Here is a 27,340-nt window from a genome sequence, read left to right on the forward strand (position 1 = left end):
AATAATTCTATCTGTATTTAGAATTAATTTGAAGATTGGGAATCTTCATGGTCAGAATCGGATACATACTGGGACTAGAAAATACCAAGGTATTCCCTTTTTAAGAGCATGTTACTGTCTCCACTAGATGGCAGTGGCGCAAAGACATGGATTGACAAAGAAAATACATGCTCCAATAGCTCAGTACTTTTGGGATCTGGTCTGATGAGGTTGTGCCAATGTTTGGCTATAATTCAAGCTTTTGAATGTATGCTCTTAGAAATGAGCATTACTCTGACTATATGGGTGTTGACTCAATTTCATCCATGTTTTGTGATGAACAATACATGACAAATATACAGGTTCATTGAGAATAATGTGCTCTAAATATTTGACTGGTTTGTTTATTCTATCAGTGATATTATGGTCTTATTGTAGTGTCAGTAGTGTTCATTTTTCTACAGTAGATGTAGTTTTTCTTTTTTGTGTGATACTTGGAGTTCATATTTCCTTGATGTCACAAGGCCTTGCTCTACTAAGAACCAGGGGTATTTAAGTGACATCACAGGAAATCTCCTCAAGCGCGCAATTTATTCCCCCTCCTCCTTCCTTTCACTATTCTTGTATTTGTGGCGCCATACAGTTATATACAGTACACTAGGATATTCTCAAAAGCATTTGGAAGGGAAGCAGTGTTGCAGGAAAATACAGTACGATTATAGGACATTATTCTCTGCCTATTTCCATATTTTCCAACTCAGAGAAGAGGTTAGTAAAATGATACGTGTGTCGCAATGTCTATGAAACCATGTTGCAGTGTCTGCCATGTGGTCAATCCGTTAGCTTACACCTTTAGTGTTGTAATAATGGAAACCTTTTTGGTTGTATACATAATCATATAATAATATAGTGTTGTACAATCCACAAACCAATTGTTTCCATTCATTGTGATCTGTTTGTAATGTAGGTCAGTTTGAGACCTTTATTCGGGTTTATCTGATCACATTAGCAATGTGTGATTCTCCATAATTCAAAATGAAGATAAATGACAGAAAAAAAAACATTTCTGTATGTAAAAAATGTTGATAAGTCTTTGTTTTAGTCTACCATTACCGTTATTAATCCTCCCAGACTGTAGGTGGCAACCTTTTTGAATAGGCCATAACAGACCTTTTCTTACAACTGAAAAATGCATTTCCTGGAACAGTATTTTGTGTTGATTAAAGGAACTTATCTGAGTGAACAATGTTGAACTTTATTGCCAAACCAGAGTAGATTCTCAAAAAAATATGGCTCCACTTCAGATTAAATAGTGCTCTTAGCCCAGAGAGCCTTTGTCTTTTTACAGAATCTGTCAGGCATGGTGAGCAGTGACAGTCTGATTCTATACATCCCTTCCTGTATGAGACAACCAGAGACCCCTGCTTTATGCCATCTGTCTTTCATTAGATGAGTTATCTAGATGGATGGAAGAATGTATGATAAATACAATTCATAGATGGATTGATCTTGATAAATAGATTGATATAGAGAAATAGATCGTTACTTTACTCATCCCCTTGAGCAAAATGTGCAATCAATCAAGGTCCAGATTTCTGTATCAGTGGTGGTTAAAAAGTCAAAGTAGGCAGGGTTGTGATGAGTGGCATTAGACCCATATGGTCCAGTTTACTGCCTGCTGAGGGCAACTCAATCCTATTGGTGTTTCCGAACACCTAATTGTTCGTCTTTGTCCGTGTGCATTGGAGTGTTGACGTGTTAACTGTTTACAGATTAAGCAGAATGGCATGCAGGTAGTCTTAAAAAAGATTTTAACTCCTAATCTAATTAACGATGCTGTGTCCCACCCATGGCCTCACAGAACACACCTCAAAGGACCATTCCCCTTTTTACTACCAGGGTCATTCTGTAGTACTTTGTGATCATTGAGAAGCTGTCCATTCATTGTACGCTTACTGGTAATAAAAAAAAAAAATTGTACATATTACATATTACATATGATATTGCTCTTTTATATATCTTACTTTTCTGTTCTTGTGTTCACACAATCAAAAGGATATTTTAATGCAGATGTTAAACTAGTATATCCATTGAATGATGAGTAGGATCCGTCAAACGTAACCTAACAACCTGTGGCTGGTTTAACAAAGGGTTAAATATGGGTGTTCCCTTCTCTCCCTTACTCCCTCTCAGGCAAGTCCTAAGCTCTCCCTCTATATCTGTCCTCTCATTTATATCGAAGAGCTTTGAAGAGACAACTCTTTATTGTTAAACAGGATATACATGTTGTGGATTTGGATTTTAAAGGGATATTTCTGACATTTCATAGTGAGAAGAGTCAAGGTAAGTTGCTCAGTGAATTGTGTGTGGGAACTGCCATGTAAGGTGTGGAGGAAGTGGAAGGTAAACTGTCAATAGAAAGACAGTCTTGCATCAGACAAGAACCATGTGCTCTATGAAAACTGAGGCTATGTCTGCAGTTACTGGAACAGGAAGAGTTAGTAAAAAATTGTTCTAGTTACCACAATATGGTATACAATATAATTGTACTATACTCATTTACTTGAGTATGTCTACAGCACTCTACCTATTTCTTTGACTGCAGGTTTGAGAACTGAAAACTGATTCATTTCCTCATGTGACTAAATTAGTAGAAGTAGTATTAATTTGCCTTCATAGCCAGTAAGTAACATATAGATAAATGTTTTACTATGTGTGTATCTACTAAGATGTGTATGTGAGAGTGGTGCTGCTCCTCTCCGGTGACTTTTATCACTCTGCACATGAGGTTATCATTCAATTAAAGACTGATATGAAATAAGACAACCTGATTTCATGCCTTACGTGGCCAATAAGTCAGAAGTTGATAAAGCATGTTACCAATTTGTCTTAGGGTCCAGTAACTAATATTTATTTTTAACATTTATAAGTTGCTCTATCCTCTCTGTTTTATTGGTATTGTGGTTTCTGGATGTTTTAAATAAGGATGTATTTAAGATAAGTGTGTTAGTCTGACCTTATTACCACAGTGCTAGAGTCCTGCTCTTAGAACAGAAACGCTAGTGATCTCTACTTGAATGGGTTCAAGGGTTAAGGGAGTTGACAAATACTGTACCCCTTTAATGTGAAATACTTACGTTGGTATTGGCATAGTGGCAGTGTGTGTTTGGTGTTCTCAAGGATCAGAAGTGAGACCATGAGGTCAGTCTGGCCCAGAGAGATCTGGCCTGTGACCTAGTAGCAACCAGGACTACTTATTAGCACAGGAACTGCTTTCCTGCCTACTTGATGTTGCCCAGAGCAGATTAGTTCAACATAAGTCCTTTCACAACATTTGTTATTTAAAGCATTTCCTGTCACATAAGCTCTGAATGGCTTTACATTTCCCTGCTGATCAAGTAGGATGACTACTTTATAACGCTAGATGTTAGATGATTTTCTGTCGGAGGATGGGTCAAGGAACGCACCACGATGAAAAAGAGTTGACTTCGTTTATTAATCGAGCTGCTCGGATCAGGTCACCCCGACAGGCAAAGTGGTTGGCATGACGGACAAACATGTCTCTCAGATGACCATTATATGCATGAGCTGAACCATACAAATATTGTAACCACCAAAACATGTCCTTAAACTGCATACTTCCATGACTTAAGGCATAGGAAGAACAATACACAGGTGGTTCAGTCGTCACTCATCGTTTGTACTATTTTCTGCAGGTTGCTCTTCTCAAAGGTGATAGTGCACATTCTCCTATCTATATGTGTATTGTCCGAGACCTGCTGCGTGACCTCTTGACCACAGCAAGAGACAACCTCACACGTATAGAAAACCCGCGTATCACTAGATATTTGCGGTGGGCTATTACCTCTACAAACCTCCCTGACTTATGAAGGTTTCGCTTGTTGATCAGGGTTTTGAGCCTAAGAAGCTCGTGATGGCTGCCTACTCCAGGCCTTATTTACAGTACATATCTCAAGACATAACAAGTTCTCCCAGTGTTCAGTTTCCTGTTCTGCATAATTCATCAGTCATGTGTATCCCATTGATGTCAACATGGAAAGAATGATTGAATGATTGAAGCAGCTGCCGTAGTCACAGCTTTGTGTTAATTTAGTGCAGTCCTGTGACATCATGACTTCATTGATGTTATTAGACTTGTTCCATTTCCCCTCAACCTATCCTATTCATGCTTAGATGCAACAGAGGATTGAATTCACATAATTCAAATGATTGTGTGTGACTAATGTCAATGTATGCAGTATTCTGAGCCCCTGATGCAAGCTCACCTGTCCTTTGCTACTTGCTATTATGGCTCATCAAAATGTATATAACATATTTTCTAAATAATAACTATAGTGACTACTGCAACCTGGGCTGTACATTAAATAATAACATTTGTTCTCCCAAAGGTTGCATTTGAGTCTTGATTCACCTGAAGGAGCTACCGTCAATCCCAGAGGAACTTCATTATCAGTCCATATTTCTTCTTCTCATCCCTGGAAACGAGAATGGAGCTACAGAAAATGAATGGCCATCAGAGCATGGATGGGTAGGTGTCTGTCTCCAACACAGCGCACTGCAGAAGATGCAGCAGTACACAGATCTCATACGGCATCCCAGATGCACTTTAGACTTTGTTTAATTCTGTGTGTATTTCTGATGTATAATGTTGGTTTGTGTAAAGGTTTGATGGGCTGGAGAGCGTGGCAGAGCGGGATGAGTTCCTGCCTCACAAGAGTGGAGGGAAGAAGGAATCCCAATTTACAGATGTGAGTGGAAGAGTTTTGCTGTAGTTCAAAGGCTCTTTGTGCACATCTGTGTAGTAGGAAGCCATTCTATGTGTATATGTCTAACATTCGCTAAATGTTTATTATATGAAGCAAATGGCAGCGTACAATGATCTGTATAAGTAACTGTGCTAGTTGCAGAAGCACCTTCCATTTCTGAAGAATCCTAGATATGTGATTCTGCTTATTCCTGTTCCACCATAGTTTGAGGGGAAAACTTCCTTTGGCATGTCCATTTTCAACCTCAGCAATGCTATCATGGGCAGTGGGATTCTGGGACTGGCGTATGGTATGGCAAACACTGGAATCATCCTGTTCATGTGAGTAAACCTGCCAAGTGCGCCTTTCTGTGTGAGATACAGTATACCCAATACGGTTATAAATTGGCTTTGTATGGTATGTGACAATGATCTCCAGAGAATATCCAGACCACTGCCCTTCTTGCCAGTGGATCCATCATGTACAAACTTCTGTTTGCGTTACAAGAATAGTGTAGGAATGTATGAGTGTGTATGTGGCCCATTTGTTTATAGAGGAGTACACATTCCCCTTAAATCAGATTGGAGGGGTTAAAAATAGCTTATAGTGATCAGATGAAACACATGTCTTCCTGGATCAGACCTGTCCAGTGTTGTGGGGGAGGGGACAAGTCAGACAGGTTGTGGGGGAGGGGCACAGCAATCTGTCCTTTATGGGGCAATAACCTCCAAGGTCTACTTGCCCTTTATGGGTTATTCTTTCTATCATGTTTAATCTATCAATGACTTTCAGTTTTTACTTATTTCATTCATATATAGCCGTTTTAGTTTGCATTTCAAATAACATTGATCTGGACATACTGCAAACTGTAAAGCTACATTTTTACAATCATATCTTCATGCCATGCAAGAAGCTGCAACAACAGACTCATGCATGAAATACCACTGGGAAATTAGGCAATTTAAGCAATTTCAGGAGTTTTGAACAAATCATAAATCCAACTGTCCCAGCTTGCGTAATAGCTAGGTTTTCTTCCCCAAACATGTCTATGAAATGATTTTCATTTGGTGGTTTGTTGGACAGTGTATGTATATATGTATAAGTAAAATGAAAAGTAATTTGTATGAGTTCAGAATGATCATTCATGTCCATGGTGTTTGGTTCCGACGACCATCAGTGTATCTGTGGTGTGCTGCTGCAGAAAAAGAGGGCCATGTGTCTGAAGCAGTGCTTGAATCACTTTATGACTTTACTCTTACCTACTTTATTCTTGTGTGTTTTCAGCGTCCTGTTGACATTCATCGCTATTTTATCAGCATATTCCATCCACCTCCTCCTAAAATGTGCAGGAGTTGTAGGTAGGAATTAAGTTGTTTACTAGGATGTTTCTGTTTTTTAAACATTTGGACTTTTTAAAATCATGTTTGTGTGTGTATGTGTGTGTGTATGTGTTTGTATGTGTCTGCGTTTACAGGAATACGTGCCTATGAGCAGCTGGGGAACCGGGCGTTTGGATCACCAGGAAAAGTTGTGGCTGCTGTCATCATAACGGTGCACAACATTGGAGGTATGGTGTCATTTCCAGCATTGATTCACTACATGGTGAAGACATTGTACCTGATATGTTATCTATGACTCAAAACAGGTGGTTCTGTCTTTCAGCCATGTCCAGCTACCTCTTCATTGTCAAATCTGAACTTCCACTGGTCATTCAGGCCTTCCTTGGCCAGCATAAAAACACAGAGTGAGTGTCTGGAGCTTGGAAGGCATCTGGCTTCTAACTGCCATTAATATCTATGTACATTCTAACTTTATATATATATATATATTATATAAAGAGGCGTGTTCAGTGTTACTGTAGTTGGTACCGATAGAAAGGTTACCAGCTTTGTATCTGTCTTGTCTGTCAGAGAGTGGTTCTTGCAAGGAAATTATCTGATCATCATCGTAAGCGCCTGCATCATCTTTCCACTTGCACTCATGCGACAGCTCGGTATGTCCATCAGTCATCATTACCCTTTCCATTCCTCACTGTACCGTGATGGCATTCATGATTCATCCCATTCTCTTCATCACATTTGTTAACTTTCTTTAAAAGAAGGTTATTCACTTGCATTCCAAGAAATAGAAATACAACTTAACATATTGTTTTCCTTTTGCCTGTCTCGGGTAAACCCCCTGTCATTCTGTTGGCTATATCTAATAGACACAGTCTGTTGACATGTCTATGACCTTGATGTCATCCACCTCCTAACCACCTGCTGTGATGTGTACATCACCCTCCAGGTTACCTGGGCTACACCAGTGGATTCTCCCTCTCCTGCATGGTCTTCTTCCTGATTTCGGTGAGCGTTGCCTTACAGTACTGTCCTGTTGTATAGCGATGATATACATGACCTGAAACACCTTGTCAACACAGGAACAACCCCCGTCAGTGGCTTAGGTTTCATCATACACATTTTGCACTGTGAGATGTATTGGTCAAATTGTGGAAAATATTTGCAGTTGACTTGAACCAGTCTGTGTTTCCCACCAGGTGATCTACAAGAAGTTCCACATCCCCTGTCCACTGGAGAATATCTATACCAATGACAGTCTTTCGAATCACTCCTTTCATGATCACTTTGTCAACAAAACCGAAGAGGATTCTTGTGAAGCCAAGCTGATAACCATCAACCCAGAGGTGGGAAAGCAGGCCATCCTGTCAGGAGCTATGTGCTGGTACTCACCAGAAGAACTCATTCAAATGTTGTTTGTTTGTCTTCTAGACAGCCTACACCATTCCCATCCTGGCTTTCGCCTTTGTCTGTCACCCAGAGGTGCTGCCCATTTACACAGAACTACGAGAGTAAGTCTGGATCTTCTGAGATCTAGTTCTATAGTTGAATTAGCATGTCCTTTACGCTTTCAGAATTCTCAAAGCATATTGATTGACAGTATTCATGATTTTTCTCATTAGACATTCTCCTTCAGTGTTTACTTTAGGAATGGAATGTGGACCAGCATAGAAGAATGACTTATTTGATCTGTGCTTTCTCTAAACTCTAGTGCTACCAAGAAACGCATGCAGACCGTGGCCAACATATCCATCCTGGCAATGTTTGTTATGTACTTGATAACTGCTCTCTTTGGTTACCTCACCTTTTATGGTAAGACATAACAATAAGTCCATGCGATTGGCTCAGACTGCTCAGCTTGTTGAAAAGTTCTTACTGGAGATTTAAGGAATGAAGCATTACATACATTGTGTATACATCTTAAAGTGCTTGCGTCTGAAGTATGACAGGTCTTTGTTTGTTTCTCTGTAGTCGCAGTAGAGTCGGAACTCCTTCACACCTACAGTTCCGTTGACCCATTGGATACACTGATCCTGTGTGTCCGTCTGGCTGTGCTGGTCGCTGTCACCCTGACTGTTCCAGTGGTGCTCTTCCCGGTGAGAACGCTTGTCTGAACGCATAACTGTTCACACTCGAAACACCAAAGTTCTGGGAAGTTGTTTTCAAAACAATTCTCTAGTTTGTTCAGTAATGTAACCACCCTGATGAAGCCTCTTGCCCTCCCTCCCTCCCTCCCTCCCTCCCTCCCTCCCTCCCTCCCTCCCTCCCTCCCTCCCTCCCTCCCTCCCTCCCTCCCTCCCTCCCTCCCTCCCTCCCTCCCTCCCTCCCTCCCTCCCTCCCTCCCTCCCTCCCTCCCTCCCTCCCTCCCTCCCTCCCTCCCTCCACAGATCCGCAGGGCTCTTCTCCAGCTGCTGTTCCCTGAGAAGCCCTTCCACTGGGCCAGACACATCTGCATTGCCATCTGCCTCCTCTTCATCGTCAACCTGCTCGTCATCTTTGTGCCCAACATCCGAGACATCTTCGGTCTCATAGGTACGTCTACAGAGACTAAACGGCTTGCTGCTTGGCTGACTATCTGTTGCTTACTGTTCACAGACCAAGTCGTTTTCTCGGGTTGCTAACATGTAAGATGCTGTAACGCCCCTCCCTCTGCTGTCTCCAGGAGCCACCTCTGCACCCAGCCTCATCTTCATCCTCCCTGGAATCTTCTACATCCGGATCATTCCTGAAGAACAGGAACCTTTAAAATCCAGACCAAAGATTCAGGTAGCCCTCAGACTGATGGTTTAACTTTGATTATCAGTAACATTGAACAGTCTGGGTTGTAAACATTGTAGTATTCTGGTATTCATCTCATCTCCCTCTTCCTTTTCCTTTTCGCACAGGCTGCATGTTTTACTGCATTAGGGTTTGTCTTCATGGTGATGAGCCTATCCTTCATTATCTTTGAGTGGGTGACTGGACAGGCACGGAGCAGAGGTGGGCACTAGCAGCTGAGACTCCCAGACAGTAGAGAGGGAGTACCCACCACATGCCAAGCCAAGCACTCCCAGTCATCAGATTCACCCCATACCTAACCTGTGACAAACCAAAGCCTAACTAGAACACTAGCAGAAAAATGGGAAGAACAAGTTCCGCTCAAGAAAAACAACACTCCTGTGTGGGGAACAACTGAAGTTCAGAGGGGTTATCACACATCCAGCAGCGCACAGAGGTTTTGTTATCAGATAGCCAGTGCAGTAAAAAGATATATAGTATATAGCATATATTTAGGGAACCAACACAGTTCTTCATTTTCAGGAAGATGTTTTGAGACACTAGTCAAGTTTCTGGAGAGCTGACAACCTAAATCATGAATGATGTGATTTTTTTTTAACACAAGAACAACTTAAGTGTAATTTCAGTTTTATAATGGTACAGAATATTTGTGTAGGTATACCCACAAATGGCTCCACCATTGCCAAAGTATGTCCGATGTAATATCTACCTCCCTTTAAATAATTGTTTTCACACATAAAGAAACAGATCTGGTGTTCTGGGATGCATATTTATTACAAGTTCAAAGTCTAATTTGTTATGTATGTCTCGTATATACAACTCTTCCTGACTTTCCATGAATTGTGTTATTGTTATTTGATACTTCATGCTTCTAAGACCTTTCCATTTGATCTGCTGTATCTGTCCAAATTCAACCATAACACAATCAACACGTGTAGCTTTATCTGTATGATCACACTAAACTACCGCCTCCCATTATGGACTACTGAATTAGAGTAACATTTGTTTGAATGTTTTTATTTTGGCCCTATTTGGATACTTGAAATCAATGACACATTAGGTATATGCTATTTAAATTTGCCATTGTGCTTAGACCAACATCCCTAAATACTGTTACCACTGCAGATATTATAGGAATTACCTGAATTGCAATGCAACAGGTATGTATGTGTGAAATACTTCTGTCTTTCAACTCAACCAAAGATTTTTCAGAAGTGAAAAGATGTTAAACTTCTGTAAGACCTGACTGTGAAGATGAATCCTTGGGGGCACAGCTTTGACCAAAGCCCTCTGAATTACTTAGATTAACTAGCTGAGTATTCTTAGATGTTCATGTACTCTATCATTCAACAAAACAAGTATGTGTTTTTTATTTAGTTTTTTTTCTATTTTTTCAGTTAACACAAATGTTATGTCCACACAACGTTTTAACGTGTATTTAATTGTATGTTTATAATTAAAAATCAGTCAATATGGTTCAATGTTTACATTTCTCAATAGCCTCTAGTACATGAATGCTCTTGAATTCTAAGAAATCTTGTTCCACCAGAGACTACTCTCTTTACACTGAATTTAACCATGTCACATTAGAAAAAGGAATGAGGAAACAAACAAAAAGAACAAGTTAACCCTGAAAATGGAAGTTACACATTCAACTGTGATCAGCAGTTGAGTGAAAAGAAAATGGTGAGGTAAGAAAAAATGTGTGGTTGTCCGTTTCCTGCTCTTGTGTGCCTGCTGTAGCACATCAGAGCAGACTGTGAAGAGAACCTCCCTCAGCCTGTTCTTGAACCAGTGTCTCATACAGTACAGCCTGCTGTGTGAGCAGCTCCGTCACACCTAAGAGAACTCCTCAGAGATCGCTATGAGTCGGGGCTCCAAGGCCAAGCTTCAGCAGGGGAGCAGACACAGCACTCTGCTCAGCCCTTTGGAGAATGAAAGGTTGGAAGACTTAATGGGAAGAAGGTGTGCTGTAAGTTTTGACCTGGGCAATGCCTTTGTGTTTCTGTGTGTTTCTGTGTATGTCCGGATGTGTGATTGTGTGTATGTCTGTATGTGTGATTTTGTATGTCTGTGGCTTAGTGTTGGCTTGATACTATACTGATATAGCGTGTGTATGTGTGTGGTTTAGTGTTGGCTTGATACTATACAGCATGGCTCTGTCATTACCTGTCATATATATAGCATGTGCATTTAAATATGTATCATTCAAGCAACAGTCTTATTTTCAATTATTCTATATAAGACTAGCCGATTAATTCAATTCAAGTGTATATAATAGTTAGTAGGGCATCTGTCCTAGTAGACCTCAAATTGTGCTAGTTATCTGTGACCGTTTTGACAGGAAATGATGGTAGAACCCATTTCCTTTCATGAGCCTTGTGTCAGTGAAATGCTCGCTACTTCAACTTCCTTGCTGGTTTCTGACATAAAGACTTGGTGGGTTTTAGGGTTTTTAAAAACACAATGGCAGAAGTTTGGTAAGATTGTGCCACCTATGGAAGGCACCGTGGGCTCACCGTATGTGTGTGTGTGTGTGTGTAGTCTCTGGCCACTGCTGTGGTCCAGCTGTTCATGGCCCTGCCACACAGTCCAACCTTCTGGAGTCTGCAGCACACTGGAGTGGCCTGCTTCATCAAGGACAACCCCCTACGCTCCTACTTCATACGTCTATTTGATGTGAAGGTACGTGACAGCACAGGGTTGTGTGTGTGTGTGTGTGGGGGGGGGGGGGTATTAGCTGACTGATGTGGTCCTGAGAGTTTAAGAAAACATCCTAGTCTAGAAGAAGCCCTGGTTTGGTACTGATTATAGAGACTCACATGATAGCTCCCTACCGTTCCTACAAGCAGAGAACTGTGAAGTTTGACCTTGAAAATCTTCCAATGTGTTTATACAGTTATTGTTTTTTCAGGCAGGTAAACTGATATGGGAGCAGGAGGTCTATGCCCAAATGTCTTACTTCTGCCCTCGACCTTTCTTCCACTCTTTTGCCGGAGATGTAAGCATACTCACACTTTATCAATCTGTGTTGACATTAGGTCTTGGTCATATGTATGCTGAATAACATGTACTTGAGTTAGCAGTTTCTTATACACTGTATTTCATTGTCATCTTCACAATGCAGAATTGTCAAGTCGGGCTGAACTTTGCAAATGTCCAAGAAGCTGAAAACTTTCAAAATGCAGTGCAAGAAAAGATCAGCCAAAGAGACCGTCAAGGTCAGTTTCACAATAGTTTATATTTTGTACTTTTGTTTTTCATTTTTAGTTCTGCGTATACCACTAACAGCTTAACAATATTGATGGTTCGTTGAAGATGATGGGAACTACAAAACATTTTCTTCTCACAACATAACCTCTGTCTTCCTCGTGCAGCTTCAGAAAAGAAACAACGGCCCCTAGCTTCAAATGGTAGGACTGACTGCTGTGTCAAGTAAATAGGTCCAGTATGTATTTGTTTTGAACTGCACCATTTTTTTTCAAATCTTTCTCTGCTCTACACTACTGGTCGTGCTGCAGACAGGGGATGCTTACCTCCACTGCCACCTGGCAAAGGTGAGAATACCTCCTTTTGTGCTTCTGTATTTTTTGAACTGTGTTTGATCAAAGATATCAGGCAACATATTAATATCTTTTTCACTTAAAGTCTTACCAAAAGGTGTTTAGGTGAAAGGTGATTCGTCCAAGGGAGCCAAGATAGCTCATGTGTCTTGATTGTGTCCTACCAGGGCCTGTGAGTACCTCCATGGCCACCATAGACATCCAGAACCCAGACATTCAGGCCTCGCGCTACCGCTCGTTGGCTTCCCCTCCATCTGTCTTCAGCTTAGGCAAAAGCAGAAAGGAAAAGAAAAGCAAGAAAAAGGGCAGCAAGTTTTCCAAAGCTGATATTGGAGCGCCCAGTGGGTTCAAGTGAGGACATTTTCTTAACGTAGCACAGCATTGTAGCAGAAGGACCTGAATTTTCCTCTTTTCCATACCATAAAATGTTATTGTATTGTATGATATGTGTTCTACATAATATACAGTAATACTGCATATTCACATACATATGTTTGATCAGTATACTGTATCATGTTACAGCTAGTTGGACATGTTCATTTTGTGTGGTGTGTGACTGCTTCATTCCGTCTGTCCTCTCTTCCTGTGAACAGACATGTGAGTCATGTGGGCTGGGACCCCAACAACCTGGACCCTGACCTGAAGAAGCTGCTGTCCACGGCAGGCATCAGTGAGGAGGAGCTGAAGGATGAGGAGACATCCCAACTCATCCAGAACGTCATCGAGCAGTCAGGAGGCATGGAGGCAGTCAAGAAGGCCATGAACAAAGGTGCTCATCCGGTCTTCACCACATTTCAACACATCTCGGTGATTCGAATATTTTCATGATTTGCGCCCCTCGATTTTTGATGGGGAATTTTACCTCAAATGTTTTCTCTTTTTCCCATGGATTAGATCATCCTCCCCTGCCCTCTGGTAGGCAGGGTCCTCTCCCTCCAGTGCCTGGAGTCTCTTCCTACGCCTCACCCCCTGCTCCTGGCAGTGCCTGTGCTCCGCCTCCCTCAAGGAATCGCTCCGGCCCCCTGCCTCCTCTCCCAGGGCAGCCACAGCGTGGAGCGCCCGCTCAGCCCCCTCCCTCACGCACTCTCCTGCCACCACCACCCCCTTCAGCTCGAGCTGGTCTCCCTCCACCTCCACCCAACGTGTCCTACTCCCACAGCCCTCCTCCACCTCCCCCCGCGACCCAACGCTCCATGGCTGCTCCTGCAGCCTCCACACCCCGCAGAGGAGGACCTGCCCCTCCTCCCCCTCCTCCTCCCCCTCCTCCTCCCCCAGCACACATTTCAGAAGACTTCCCTCCTCCTCCTCCTCCACCCTGTGGGACTCTCAAACCCCCTCCTCCTCCATCCAATGGGGGAGGTGGGGGTGACGGGAGAGGGGATCTGTTGAACCAGATACGCCTGGGAAAGAAGCTAAAAAATGTCAGTAAATTAAACTTGCAAACCATATCATTTCTTGTGTGGACTTCAGTGGGGTTTTATTATTCAGTTTGTGTGTTTGTTTGTTTGTGTGTTTGTTTGTGTGTTTGAATCATAGGTAACTGAGAGTCCTGATCTCCCTTCACCTGCTCAGTCTGAGTCTGATGAGGGCATCGTTGGAGCTTTGATGATGGTCATGCAAAAAAGAAGCAAAGTCATCCACTCCTCAGGTAAACCTGCCCTCCAGGCTCCAAGCAAGCCCCTTCTTCTTTCATACACAGAACATAATGAAGGAATATACTGCCTTTGTAAATCTAAAGCAATAACTGAATCACATTTGTTCCTCCCTCATCTCTTAGATGAAGATGAAGATGAGGGTGGATTTGACGATGACGAGGATGATGAATGGGATGACTAGCTGCCTCCACAAGCTGTGTCTTGTTGATTTCACCACCCACTGTCTCACTGGTTGGTCAGGGTCTACTGTAATAATCTCTCCCCTTTCTAAACTGTATGAAAGGAGGATCATTTCATGACTTATGGTAAAATGTTTTCGACTGAATGTTCATGAACAATAGTAAATATATAGAAAACTGTCCATCTGTTTTTTTTTGTTATTTTACTCCAAACATCTTCACTAAAATAGATAGATATCAACTGCAATCTCAATAAATGGACATGTAAGGAAGAAAGGAACTCTTTATTAGCAGTTTCAACAATTCCAGTGTAATGTAGAACAACACATCGCAGTTTGTGGTGAAGGGTGTCTGGTTACAGGAGTTACTTACACCTACCTGTATTGCCTTTCCTATTCAAAAGGTCAATGTTCCCATTTATAAATATGTATTTAACATGTTTGTGTCTATCACAATTGTGCTGGAATATAACTTGTTCATTTTAACTTGAATGTTGTGTGCAGATTCAATCTCTAAAACCACCACCATCCATCAAAGTGCATAACTGAAGGAATACTGAGATTACTGTATACACATATAAACAAACACTGGTCACAAAACATGTAGGAGGGACAAGTCACAGCAATTACAATTTCAAAGGCATTAGTCAGTTTGAATGGATACAAATATTATTATCTATACCATGGTTAAGCAACCAGCATCAAACATCAAAATGTACAAATTTGCAAACCAAGTAAAGCATGCAACAGGAATATCTTTTTTTGATATTATTATATTATCATACATTCATAAAGCATGGGTCTGTCATGACCATATGATATGTACACATTCAATATATTACATCTCTATATTGAGATAACCATTTGTGGTGTGAGTGTCACATGTCACTGTATCAAGGGAGATTACGCTTGTCTGGTGTCAGTGTCCGGTGTAGCCAGTCTATAGGTGTCTATTCAGGGTCCAGCTCCTGACTCTCTGTGTGTCTCCGGCTGGTGCGTTTGGGCTGCTGCGTCTGAAGGCCCAGCTGCTCCCAGTAGGACTGGCAGTACTGGTGGATGAGCCTGATCTCAGGCTGGGAGGGGTCTGTGAACAGCGGCTCGAGGTCAGGGGGGGCAGGGTGGCGGGGCTGCTGGTGGTCCTGGCTCCTGCTGGCTGGGGCAGCATTGGTGCTGAGCTCGTCGTCAGGGGAGGTGAGGGCCACCACGATGTCTCGGTCCAGAATGCGCAGAGCCACGCGTGCCACCGTGTGTTTGAAGTTGTTCTCCGTGGCCAGGCAGTGGTACAGCCCGCCGTCTGATTGGGTGAGAGACTTAAGCAGGATTCCCTGATTGGTCTTCAGGACTTCATCCCGGTTGAGCTGAAAGGAGGAGAGAGACCGTCAGTAAACATATTTTTTGGTGGCATTTCTGCTTTTATTATTTAGGTATGCCAGAGCGACTGTGTTCAAAGAGGACATGAGTGGAGAGGCCGCCGCGGTGAGGCCTTGCCCTACATGGTGCACGCATAAGTCCGGTGAGCCACCAGGGGCCAGAAGAAATATTTGCATTTCAAACAATCCCTCTGTTGTAGTCTTGTTCTCCTCACCACTTTCCTCCTTCCTTCTCTCTGGAAGAGCCACTTGACTGTGGCCTGGGGCGAGCGAGGCTGACACTCCAGGAACGTGCTGCTCCCCTCCACCCCAAACTGCACTGTCTCCCTCAGCCGCCTCTCCACTACAGGAAGGAGGGCAGGAAGGAGGGGGCGGAACACACAATGAGCTTCTCGAATCTTGTGCACACGTGTTTACCGACATGGTGTTCAAACAGAGCTTGCCAAACCTTTAGCGTTGAAGCCTCTGCACTGTCTCAGTGGATCCCCATGTTTCACATCCTGCCTTCTGCTCCTCCTGAAGGACAGGGAAAGGACAAACCTTTGAGCAACTTTTCACATTGGCTGAGGGGGTTTAACACCCTACTGTGGTGTGGTGTGTCTTCCTGGTGGTCCTGACCTCTTGGTGGAGGGGGTGAAGGCTGAGCAGGTGTCCCCATCCCAGGCACAGTAGGGGTCCCTGGCCAGACAGCAGTCAGAGCAGGCCTTACCGTACACCCCACAGCGGTGTAAGGATACCTGGGTGAGGCCTGCCTCTGAGGATACATATAGCTGTTGCTATGGAGACCAAAGAAAAACAAGAGATCCAGTTTTTGTGGGAATCAGTTAGCGTTTCATGACTAATGAACACAATAAAAACGAATCTCACCCGTTTGGAAGATATCTTCATCGTTTTGACTGGAGCGTGTGTCTGTAATCAAATGTATTGTTTTCTCATCTTTAAATCACAAGAGTACCAATTACAAGGACATTATAGGAGTGTATGGAAAACATAATGAATACCCTGGCTTACCCTGAAAACCTCAACCTCCTCCAGAGTCAGCTCCTCCCTGGTGCTTGGGTCCTTGGGCAACACTATGATTTTCTGAACAGTACCTCGATCTGAAGTGTAGCATACCAATAGTGTTTATTTTCACCTTAAATTGACCTCTACAGTCCCTAACTCATGCTCATTCAACAAAAAAAGCCCTGGGCCGGTCTCTCACCTGTTCCCAGGAACAGCACCTCGTAGCGGCCGTCCACAGCATCCACCTGGTCCACCACCAGGGCAGTGAAGCGGTAGTCCACCCCAGTACGAACCACCAGAGGACGCCGATGGACTGGGTAGACAGGATGGTACATGAGGGGGTGGGCTCGGATGAAGTTGACTGCCTCGTCAGAGAAATCTTTAGAGGAACGAAGGCCTGGGGTAAACGTTCCCCCTGGACACTTGGGACCGGAGGGGGAGAGTAAGAGTCAGTAAATGAAGAGAGAATAGAGAGAGGGGGAGGGGAAAGGTTAAACAGTTGAGAGACTGCAACTTACTGTCCCGGGTCGAGGGTAGGGAATCTTGCCAGTATAGGCTGTCCATTGGTAATTGTGTCCATGTTTGTGAGAGAATGGTCCGTTGAAGACATTGCGGATGTCAGCCATCGAGTACACACAGACTGCAGAGCCCTTGAACACCGAGCTGGGAGAGACAGCAACAGGTCGATGATAAACGGGTACATAAAAACACAGGAGAGGCAAGAACAGAAGCAACACTCAGATCAGAGTTGGTCTGGCACAGATGTATGAAGAACATCTTCATGAGATGGAGACAGGTGGTCTGAATTCAGACCTTACCCAGCCGTGGTAAAGAGGCCATACACCACAGGATTCCGCTCATCTTGAGAAGGCTGGATAAACACGTCCCCTAGAAGAATGGAGACAAACAGGTGAATGCTGTCCTGATATCAACTAAATAAGGGGAAACGGTGCTGTAGTCAACATCTTATTGAGGTCCCTTACTCAATTCATCAAATAAGGTCTCCACTCCATCCTCTCCAATCACAGAGCAAACAAGGCGTGCTTTCAGGAAGGTGGTCCACTTGTTGACTAGAGACTTCTGGCCACCCTCATCATTCTGGAAACAAAAACCAAAGTCCTTAACTGATGACCAGCTTCACGAAGACTGAGTGTGAGGGTGTGACGTCTCACCAGACACACGCGCCCCACCCGGGCCAGAACACTGGGGCTCGCCCCTCCACTGGAGTCTAGGCTCTTCTCACGGAAGAAGAAGTACAGCTTGTCGTCATTCCTCTCTGCACTGTCCTTGATCTGGTGGATCTGGACGAACACAGGCTCTGAAAAGAGAGAGAAAAGGGGGAGGGGGTACAGTGAGGAACAGAGAGAGGGAGACATAGAGAGAGGGAGAGTGAGTGAGAAAGATGTAAAGAGAGGTGATAAAATATGCTTTTGTTGTCACCATGCTATATGAGTGGCAGTACAGTAACTCACCATTCAGCCATCTGGAGTCATACTGCTCTGTCCTGACTGCTGGCCTCCCCCCCATGGTCCTGAACAGGGCTGCATCTGTGCCCATGAAGTCAACATGCACCCCAGCATACAGATTTCCATCTTTGACAAGGACAGAAAGAGACAGGCGTTCAACAATACAGTGAGTTTAAGGATTTGAAGATGACAAAGAGTACAAAGTAAAACTTACTGATCAGAGAGGCAATATTCTCCTGGTTGGGGTCATAGGAACATTTGCCTTTCCCTGAGTCCACATACCCAGGAACCAGCCTGAATACGTAGTCCTACAGTGAAAACGTTGAGAAATGATCAGTAAATTGAAGCAGCTTTGGTTATGGACTATATTTGGACAGGTGTGTCCTCACCTCAGCCTTCCAGCCTCGGTTGATGAAGGTGCAGATGGGCTGATATGCTCCTGTCCCACAGGTGTACAGGTGGGTGCGGTTCCACGGTTCTATCAAACGCACAAAGTTGGCACACTCACCCTGCCATGTACAGGCAGAAAGAAGAGAGTTAATGGATGAAGGCCTCATCCTTTTGTTAGACGAGCATTACTACGACAGAACATTCTGTCAATCTCAACTGCCAGGTAGAGACTTCCTACCTGTCTTCCTTTTCCTGTCATCTGACACTCGCCCTTTCTCTTGGCAGAAGCTGGCCAGTGGATCTGCAGGACGAAACACAAAGCCACTGTTGATAGAGGCCTTTATACACACTGCATTGTGAATGTTGTGTCAGCCTATACATCTGATGGTAGAAGATGTGCTGGTCGTACTATAAGAGGCTCCTTGTTGACATTGTGCATGTCCAGAGCCACCAGGTACTCCCGGCTGCCCAGGTAGAGACGGCCTTGGTCCTGGTCCATGTGCAGGATCCTGTAGTCGCTGGTGTTGAAGGAGAAGGAGAAGGGACGTGCTGCCCGTGTGTCCAGAAGTTCTGGGAGGGATGCAAACACACAGACAGACACACATGAAAACTTTTCAGTTGTGAAATATTTGAGCTGAATGTAGCAAATGTGACCTTAAGTACATCTTTCTCATCAGCAGGGGGAGCTGTTGTACTTCCTGTCTGGTATCGACAGGGAAATGTGGTCAGCGTCCTTGTAGAAATGCTTGATTTCATACTTGGCTGAACTTGCCCCAGACCAACAAATATCTATGTCAATGGCTAAATTTAACTTTTCTCAGACCATTTTCCACCAGGAAACACGCTTTTAAGACCTTAATATTTAATAGTTCAAACCCTCTGATTGACTTTATGGCATTGCATGGATAATGGGGATGGAGTCTTAATGCAAGTCCCTTAGGACACACACAAGGTTGAATTCACATACAGAAAAACATTAGAAAGGGGGATACTGTGTCAAAAGGGTCTAAAACGCAATGTTTAAATCTCATTAGGCTAGAATCTTGTTCAGCGAAGGTTGACCCTCCATGGTTTCACACTGCATTTCAAAGTGTTGTCTGTTTGTTCATATTAAACACAGGGCAGTTCTCAGCTGACTGTGAGATGCTCTCTGGAAGTGACAGTTTTAGTCAGTCACTCATTTAGCCTCTTCAGTTTTGGATCTATTCATTCATGACACACAGGCCAAAAACACAACCACTTACCTGTTCATCTGGCTAAATATGAGCAAAACCTTCTGCCTTGTGTCCAACTCTACACTCATTCCACATGGTACCGCCATATTGGACATATTGTAGAATCTCTGACTCATGGCAGTTGGCACAGGCTTGTGAATAACAACAAGCTTTCACATATGGACAGAGACTGGCCGGAGAAGAAACATCTTTATTTACATCAAAGTACTTGTTATCTTCTCCTAAGGTGACTGTTTCTGTGAACCGTTTGTGGATACTGTTAACAGGATGCAGTCAAGGTGCCTGCTAAAATAAGCAGCAGAATCGGATCTCCTGCCTGGGAGGGATGGGGTCTTGAGAGGCGGGGCAAGGTCCGGTTCTGTTGCTCAGAGGTAAACACAGGATAACAAGGCCCCGGTAGGGCAAAGTGGACTCAAGGCAGAAACTAAAACTAGCAACACTCCACCCATCATCATGCTCCCATCATCCTCCTCAACAACAATGTGTCGGAAGTGTCTGATAAACACAGTCCTACCTTCCCTCATCATCAGTACGGCAGTGTCATGTCATTATGCCAGGAAGAAAATGGTTTTGATATGTCGAAAACAGTTAACGGATGTAGGACACAGACACAGCTCCTTATCTACTGTGATCACCTGTATGGGCCAGTCTCTCTCTCTCTCTCTCACCCACTCTCTCTCGTGATCAGGCAGGGGCCACAGGCATTTTCATGAGCGTCACATGACGCTCTTCCCCTCCCCAAAACCCCTCATCCACAAGCGCCTTTGGAACAAAGAGTGTCCCTGTCCCAAACAATGAACAATTAATCCTCGGAATGGCAGAAAACAGAGAGCAGGGGAGCAAGTCCAAGGTTCCGCCCATTCTTGGAAACGAGGACTGGATCATTGTGATTGAGGACTGGGAGTGTTTGACCACCAATATCAGCTAAATGTTTGTGCGACAAGCTCATTTGATTTTAATGAGACACTCTAAACACCAACTTTTCAGCATAATGTCACTATTCTAATTCCCTCTGGTCCAATTATAACAATCCTAAGAGCCAAACAACTGTACTTCTATGCGTGACCATGTGCGAACAGGAACGAGGATTGTAGTTGAAGAACATGTTCAACCATCATGAACCCAACTCTACAGTGTTGGGTGTATCTGTACTGTAACTGAGGTTGTTGATGCTGTATTTAGTCTGAATATGGTGTCACAATGTTTTGCTCCTGACCCTTGACCCTAATCTTAATGCTTATTGTAATACCTAGACTACTGTTGACACAAAAAGATGTGATTAGAGGGAAGCATTAACTATTCACCTCATAGTCACAAGGTATCAAGGTAACTTTACCCTTCTCTTCCCATAAGTAATCCTATAATAGACTAAAGTATTTAATAACAAGCAAAAGATTGATCAAGCAAAAAATTGACCTTAATTTTCTCTTTCTTGCTAGATATGTATAATATTGCTAGTTAAAACTAACCACATCATTCATGTGTATCAGATAATGTGTGTGAATAAATTGAGACATTAAAAATCTTCCTCTGGGATGACAGAAAAGGACCTGTACCTGTCTTCACATCTCACGTTTAACTATGGAAGAAGGACATTTCAAAGTGCCTGATTCATACCGTAAGTTCCAATCTTCCATTACCACAGGTATTACATTGAGTCATGGGAGTGTACATGCGTGCATGCTAAGGTGTTCACACATCTGAGACTGGGGGAGTCACCAGTACACGGAGAATAACTATAATCATTCAGTACCGTTTTGATCTAAGCCATCATCCAGGTATTTGCAAGAGGATCCAGTACAATTACAGCTAATGACACTAGGAGGAGGCAGAATGGGAAGATCCCACATTTAAATAATTGTCTTTAGTACTGTTTTTGTTCCAGCTTGCCTTCACATTTCTAAATTGTTATAGAATCATTTTTTTCTGATTATCCTGTATTTTATTTATTCTTCTTTAGTTGACAACATGTTTCTTATCATATAAACATATAAAGCAATTAAATAAAGTGTTACTGTTGAGCAACGGTTGTGGGGGTCAAGTCCCTGGTAGAGGGCATTGTAAAGCACCCCTACCCAACACATCCACCTTTTGTTTGCTGTTTAACAGTGGGCAGGAACCACACTCTTTAGATACATATAAAGAGGAAACATAAGCTTTGTGTGTATGTGTGTGTGCGTGTGAGTGCATGTATTTGTTTCTAGTCACACTAGCTTCCTAGTGAGCTTATGTGTGCTCACTATTTAGCTACAGCAAAAAAAACACTGACTAAAAGGATAACAATAGAACCACACTGGGCTGTTAAGACGATTCCAGCTGACAGATGAGCCACATGTGTCAGTGGCTTACCTTTGAAGGCCAGGCGTACCCGTGGAGCAGAGTGCTGGAGGCCTGTGGTACTGCAAACACACAAACCCAACAGGAGGAGTAGGGTCCCAGGTGCTGTCATGGCAACATCCATTCAGGTAGCCCACGGCGATCTAGGTAGAAAGGAAAGGGTAAATATAAATTAGACATTGATAAAGATAAACCTGCAAACGACATTGCATGTGTAATGAGAATGAGGCCCACAGAACAAAGAGAAAACAGAGAGCACGCGCTGTTTATAAAGAGCAGGCAGACAGAGGAGACTCCAGATGATCTCTCTGGATAAGTACTGACAAGTGGAGAGAAAATATCAACCATTGTGGCCAAGACAATATCTACTCAAGAGCCTGATTTTGAAATAAATTGTTTCTAAACCTGGCAGACTGACCAATACCATGGGCACCTGTATAAAAGCCAATTATACAAAACCCCACTGTGGGTACCCATTTGGGACCTAGGTTTGCACACTGGATTTGAATGGAAAGTAACTGAGACACAATGGACTAAATGTACTCTTCATGCATCATTGAAATGTATAGGGCGGTCACTAGAAACTGTTTCTTTGGGTACCTAAACTATTTCTGACAGTTTAGGAGTGTTGGCAGGTAGCAAACTGTTATCCTTTAACCCAAGCATTCATTATGTATACTGCACTTTGCTGTAGAGGATATTGCATGAATTATGAATACTAAAAGCTGAGTCCATAACGTCCATTAAATTGTCTTCCCAAAGGTGTGCTTATCCCACGTGCCCAAAATTGCACTTTATTTTCCGAGTTTGCTGTAAATCCATAACGAAAATGCAAAATTTATATTCGTGAACTAATACATGTTGTGGATTTTGTAGAACTTCAAATCATCTGAACAAGAGGCGAACAACAAGATTAAGATGACAATTATATTGTCGTCGAGGTTTCGTTTCAGTGCATTAGGAGAAATCTGCAGTCCAGATAATTCACAAACATCAAGTTTAGTGATCGGTGAAAGCAACTTTATAAAACAGCGCGAGATGATTCCGGTTGCAAAATATAATTACTTCGCCCGCGCTCGGTGAATAAACGAAGCAAGTAGCCTATGCTGAACTGTTTCTAAAGACAGGCGAGTGCCTACATTTATCTTTTTTTAGAACCCACTGAAAGGGACACGAAACTCACATAATAAGATGTTATCGGTACATTCCTCGGAGTTCCAAGGTTGGATGTTAATACTCAAGTTCCTCAAGAAAACAATACAATCCCTTGGAAGACGTGTCAATTGAAAAGCAGCTCGTCAAGTTCTATACCGCCATCTCGAATTCAAAGAAATTGAATTGCAGTTGCATTTGAAACTTGATCTTCTGATCTCATTGCCCCAAACCATCTGACATACAGACAAAAATGTAGGTCCATATGTCCTTTCATGTGGGTCTGGTTCAGTAAACGTCTGCGGATGAAGTGAGTGCAGGTGTTGGGTTGGCTATCTGCCCCTGGCTTCCTCTCCTCCCTCCCTCTCATCATCAGCTGATTAACCCACTTGATGCTGGTGTGTCTGATTATAGCAGGATGACACAAAAGTAAATTATTATTGAAAAGTAGATTTACAAAATAATAACATCTAGACTGGTTTCGTAAAATAAAAAAATAGGCAAACATACTTTTTTTACATGACAGTAGATTCTCATGTAAAATGTAAATTCAGATGTCAAACCTAATGGGGACCCAGTAATGTGTCCTGACAGATGTCTCTACTGAGATATCTCCACAGAAGAGTGAGAAAGGCGTAAAAGATTCCTCAGATTCCTCCTCAGACGACTCTTGGGCTCACGACAACGACCACAAAGTAACCAGGAGGGGGAACCTCATGGAGAAGACATCCATTCTTTTATTTGACTTTGAAATAAACTGCATTCCCCTCACTTCATCACTGGCTTTGTGGTATGCACTGACGCAGTAGGCACTTAAAGAACAAAAAAGGCATGGGAATGGCTCTTGTACACCATAAAACTAAAACAAACATAGTGAACAGACTGAGTCAGTCACTGCCAGGAAGGTGAAATGTCAGAGGAGGTTTGGTACAGCCAAGTAAATCATTAACACTTAAATTATTGTTATACTCTTACAAAGATGGACACTTATCCCAATGTGGTATACTAAGATGTCCTCAGAGGTATATGAACAACATGGGCTTAGGACATTGACCGCTTACATTGATTGGGGGTTCAGCAGCTCTTCTGCAGTGTTGAGAGGACATCCAGGTTGGGAGTGGACATAGTCTTTGTTTTCTTGCCCTGTGGGAGACGTCCTTCCCTATTTCCACCCTATTTCCAACTTAGGAAGTGAGTCATGAGTCAGTGCTGAGGTTAGGTTTCCGTGAGCCGCTCAGACTGGCCATGGACATCCTAACACTGACCAGCTCCCACTGTTTTAGAAGTACCACCAACGTCACTGAGACCTCTGATAGGACTTTCAATGGCCTTATCTGCCGACCCACCCACTATGACCTAAACTCACAGATGAGATAGTGTAGCGTCACCACAGTTCACACTGGAATAGAGGTTTTGCCCCACTGAAACACATGTTCTCCACAGGAAGGATGGTAGTCTTGCACACATGTTAACATGTAGACTATGTGTCATTGTGTTGATGTCTTGTCTAGAGCCAGTAAAGCCTGAAAGCCAAGGCTGGTCTATGTCTGGACCTCCTGCTCTCATCTCTAGTTGGTGCAGTAGGAATTCTTGTAAGACAACTCAAAGCCTTTAGCAGAATCCCTGACCTGCAGACACATCAATCACAGCAGCATCTCCTAAAACAAGGGCCTGGCCCCAGGGGAATAATAATAAGCTGTCATTGGATTTACTGGTTGTAAAATAATTATAATAATGATGCACACTAAAAGATCAGTATAAAAGAGAAATGATCTCGTTAGCACATAATTTGTAATCATAAAGGGAAAAAAAAGGAAAATCTTAGTTTAAGAAAGGAAAACAGGTGCTTTATCTGACATGCATGAACTTCACACACCATTGAATATCAAAGGAGAACAAGTTATGAAAACATCTTCAACATGAAAAGCAGAGCATACGTGGCGCCCATTCCAGTTGGAACTTGCTTGTTCTGTAGTAGAATAGAGGTTACAGCAGGTTTTACAGTGAAGGCGGCAGCTTCTTCACTGAAAACCAGAAAGCTCTGTCTGTATAAGTACAGCATGCCACGTGTCCACCAGGCCAGCCAGCCAGCCAGTCACCATCTGCAGAGGAGACAAGGCTGGCACTCTGTCTCACTATAAAATGCAGCTGGGTGAATCGACAGCTGTTGAAGAATAATTTCTACAAAATAGTCGAAAATGAAGGATAGTGAAAACACTCCAGGGATAAGTGAAAGTATGGTTCTGGAAAGATAAATCTGTCACCACTTTAGCATTAGCTTTAGGATACAGCAGAATGGATGAGTGTGCTAATGCGCTTGCTCATTAAAGATGGATTTCTCCCGATGTGATTTTGGGACAATAATAGTCCAAAAGGTTTTTGATTTATTTTTGTATTTTTCTGAGGGGTACATCAGGACACAACTTCATCTCCATCTCTTTCATGTGTTATGATCATCAATCTCCATGTTTACATCTCTGTCCTCCATGTGAAACCTCAATTAGAAGTCAGTCAGGCTGTGCAAATTTGCAGTATCGCTCATCACTGCTAACACAGGCTTGACACTTGGACACACACTCTCACACATGCACACACACACACACACACACACACACAGTAGACGATGGTGGTTGGTCTGGGGAGTGCACAGCATGCAAGGGTGGGTTTTCCATGCATATTTATGGTGGGGGGTGGGCCTCTTCATCTGCCTGGTGAGATCCTGCGTCTGGGTGACTATGCAGAGCAACCAGTCACCATGCCCTCTGTGATCTCTCAGATAAGAGTCATCCATCTGCTGTGCATATCTGTCAGGCACTAGGAGCTGGGAGGCTGGGCTAATCACTCCAGTCATCTATCTCTCTTTCCCCCAGTGTCTCCCACGCTCCTGCCTGCACTCTATTCTCACTCAGTCCCTACTTTTTCTCTCTCTCCCTTCTGCACTCTCGTCAACACCAGTTCAGCTTCAACAACTTCTTATTTCCATAGTTTCACAGTGCAGCAAAACCCCAAAGGAATGCCTTCCTGCACCCACTCGCACACAGACCGACACCCAGCACACTGATACACACACACACACACACACACACACACACACACACACACACACACACAGTAGCTGGTATTTCAAGGTCCCTGCATTAACTTGTCAGATCACCTGTCTACCGGGATGTGTACACGTTCCCTAACACCAAACCACAATATCCATTAAGTAAACGCTTCAATTTCAATCACAGTAGCAAATCACACATCAAACAAACAAAGACAAAAGAGCAAAGATGAAGAGACTTGAAATTATTTTGTTTTGTCATCATATTTTAGTTGCAGAAAGGCTGTGAGAGAGCAGGGAAACAGAAAGACATCATAGATAGCTAAAGTACAACTAAAGAAGCAAAAGGAACTCAAAAGTTGGTAGTTGCTACTTGTTACAACATTGGGAATCCATTCTGGTTACTCCCACAGGGACATCATTCTTTCCATCTTTCCAACCAACACAAGGTGAAGATCTGTCTGGGTTACCAGTGACTTTATTTTCTTTAACAAATAACACTTTGTTTGCTGTGATCAATACCTTAGAAACCAGTGGTGTGCGTGTTTAGCTGTGATCAATACCTTAGAAACCACCTTCATCATTAATTCATAAACAGAAAAGCATTTGTGGTTTAAACAGACGGCAGGTACTGCAATAACATGACAGCTGAATCCCACTATGGAGAGACAAGCATGAGAGGGTGAGTTTTGGCATGATTTTCTAAGTATGCCTTTTACAATACAGTGTATAGCAGCTACATTGTTAAAAGTAGAGCTCACAATATAGTATAGTCCTGCATAAATTGCATATTTCTTTGTACTGAAGCTGACTATAGGACAGGTTTTTGCTAGTGGAATATTTATAGATGTGCATTAAAAGTGGAATCAAGGGTTTAACTGTACCATTGCAACATGACTGCTGTTCTTTTGTCTGGGCCTGTCCAAAAATGTCTTGCCCTGGGCTATTTGTGGAGGCAAGAGTACACGCAAATGTTTAAGTGGTATCACACATTCACTCTGTCATATCGAGAATAGAAAACAGGTTAACATTCTCCATATAGATTGATAGTGTTGGTGTGTTGCCAGTTTAAGATTTGCCCAA

At 43.0% G+C, this 27,340-nt stretch overlaps 3 protein-coding genes across 3 annotated transcripts; 2 read left to right on the top strand and 1 right to left on the bottom strand.

Annotated features, from left to right (window-relative positions):
- Positions 1-2,212: 2,212 nt before the first annotated feature.
- On the top strand, positions 2,213-10,341 carry LOC146252162 (sodium-coupled neutral amino acid transporter 3-like). The gene is made up of 16 exons (XM_084680765.1): positions 2,213-2,322; positions 4,389-4,528; positions 4,664-4,748; positions 4,971-5,086; positions 6,030-6,103; positions 6,220-6,312; positions 6,408-6,489; positions 6,656-6,738; positions 7,032-7,090; positions 7,282-7,428; positions 7,514-7,593; positions 7,794-7,894; positions 8,054-8,178; positions 8,470-8,614; positions 8,745-8,848; positions 8,968-10,341. Exons 2-16 carry the CDS (start codon positions 4,488-4,490, stop codon positions 9,070-9,072), a joined length of 1,440 nt encoding a protein of 479 aa, XP_084536891.1. The 5' UTR covers positions 2,213-2,322; positions 4,389-4,487; the 3' UTR covers positions 9,073-10,341.
- Positions 10,342-10,673: 332 nt separating this feature from the next.
- On the top strand, positions 10,674-14,439 carry LOC146252163 (actin nucleation-promoting factor WAS-like). The gene is made up of 11 exons (XM_084679739.1): positions 10,674-10,832; positions 11,405-11,545; positions 11,775-11,861; positions 11,988-12,081; positions 12,238-12,273; positions 12,382-12,417; positions 12,591-12,774; positions 13,017-13,192; positions 13,318-13,844; positions 13,960-14,071; positions 14,201-14,439. Exons 1-11 carry the CDS (start codon positions 10,725-10,727, stop codon positions 14,257-14,259), a joined length of 1,560 nt encoding a protein of 519 aa, XP_084535865.1. The 5' UTR covers positions 10,674-10,724; the 3' UTR covers positions 14,260-14,439.
- Positions 14,440-14,526: 87 nt separating this feature from the next.
- On the bottom strand, positions 14,527-23,530 carry LOC146252164 (semaphorin-3F-like). Its single transcript, XM_084679738.1, has 18 exons — positions 23,243-23,530; positions 22,072-22,202; positions 18,897-19,057; positions 18,726-18,788; positions 18,487-18,606; positions 18,312-18,405; positions 18,104-18,223; positions 17,804-17,949; positions 17,615-17,729; positions 17,450-17,519; positions 17,150-17,294; positions 16,831-17,053; positions 16,638-16,726; positions 16,494-16,535; positions 16,245-16,402; positions 16,075-16,142; positions 15,842-15,969; positions 14,527-15,614 (listed from the first exon to the last, which is right to left on the bottom strand). The coding sequence occupies exons 2-18, from the start codon at positions 22,181-22,183 to the stop codon at positions 15,207-15,209; spliced, it is 2,262 nt and encodes a 753-aa protein (XP_084535864.1). The 5' UTR covers positions 22,184-22,202; positions 23,243-23,530; the 3' UTR covers positions 14,527-15,206.
- Between the last annotated feature and the right edge of the window lie 3,810 nt (positions 23,531-27,340).

This window comes from Hypomesus nipponensis, chromosome 18 (assembly GCF_054491055.1).
Source record: "Hypomesus nipponensis isolate SF chromosome 18, ASM5449105v1, whole genome shotgun sequence".
Lineage (NCBI taxonomy): Eukaryota > Metazoa > Chordata > Actinopteri > Osmeriformes > Osmeridae > Hypomesus > Hypomesus nipponensis.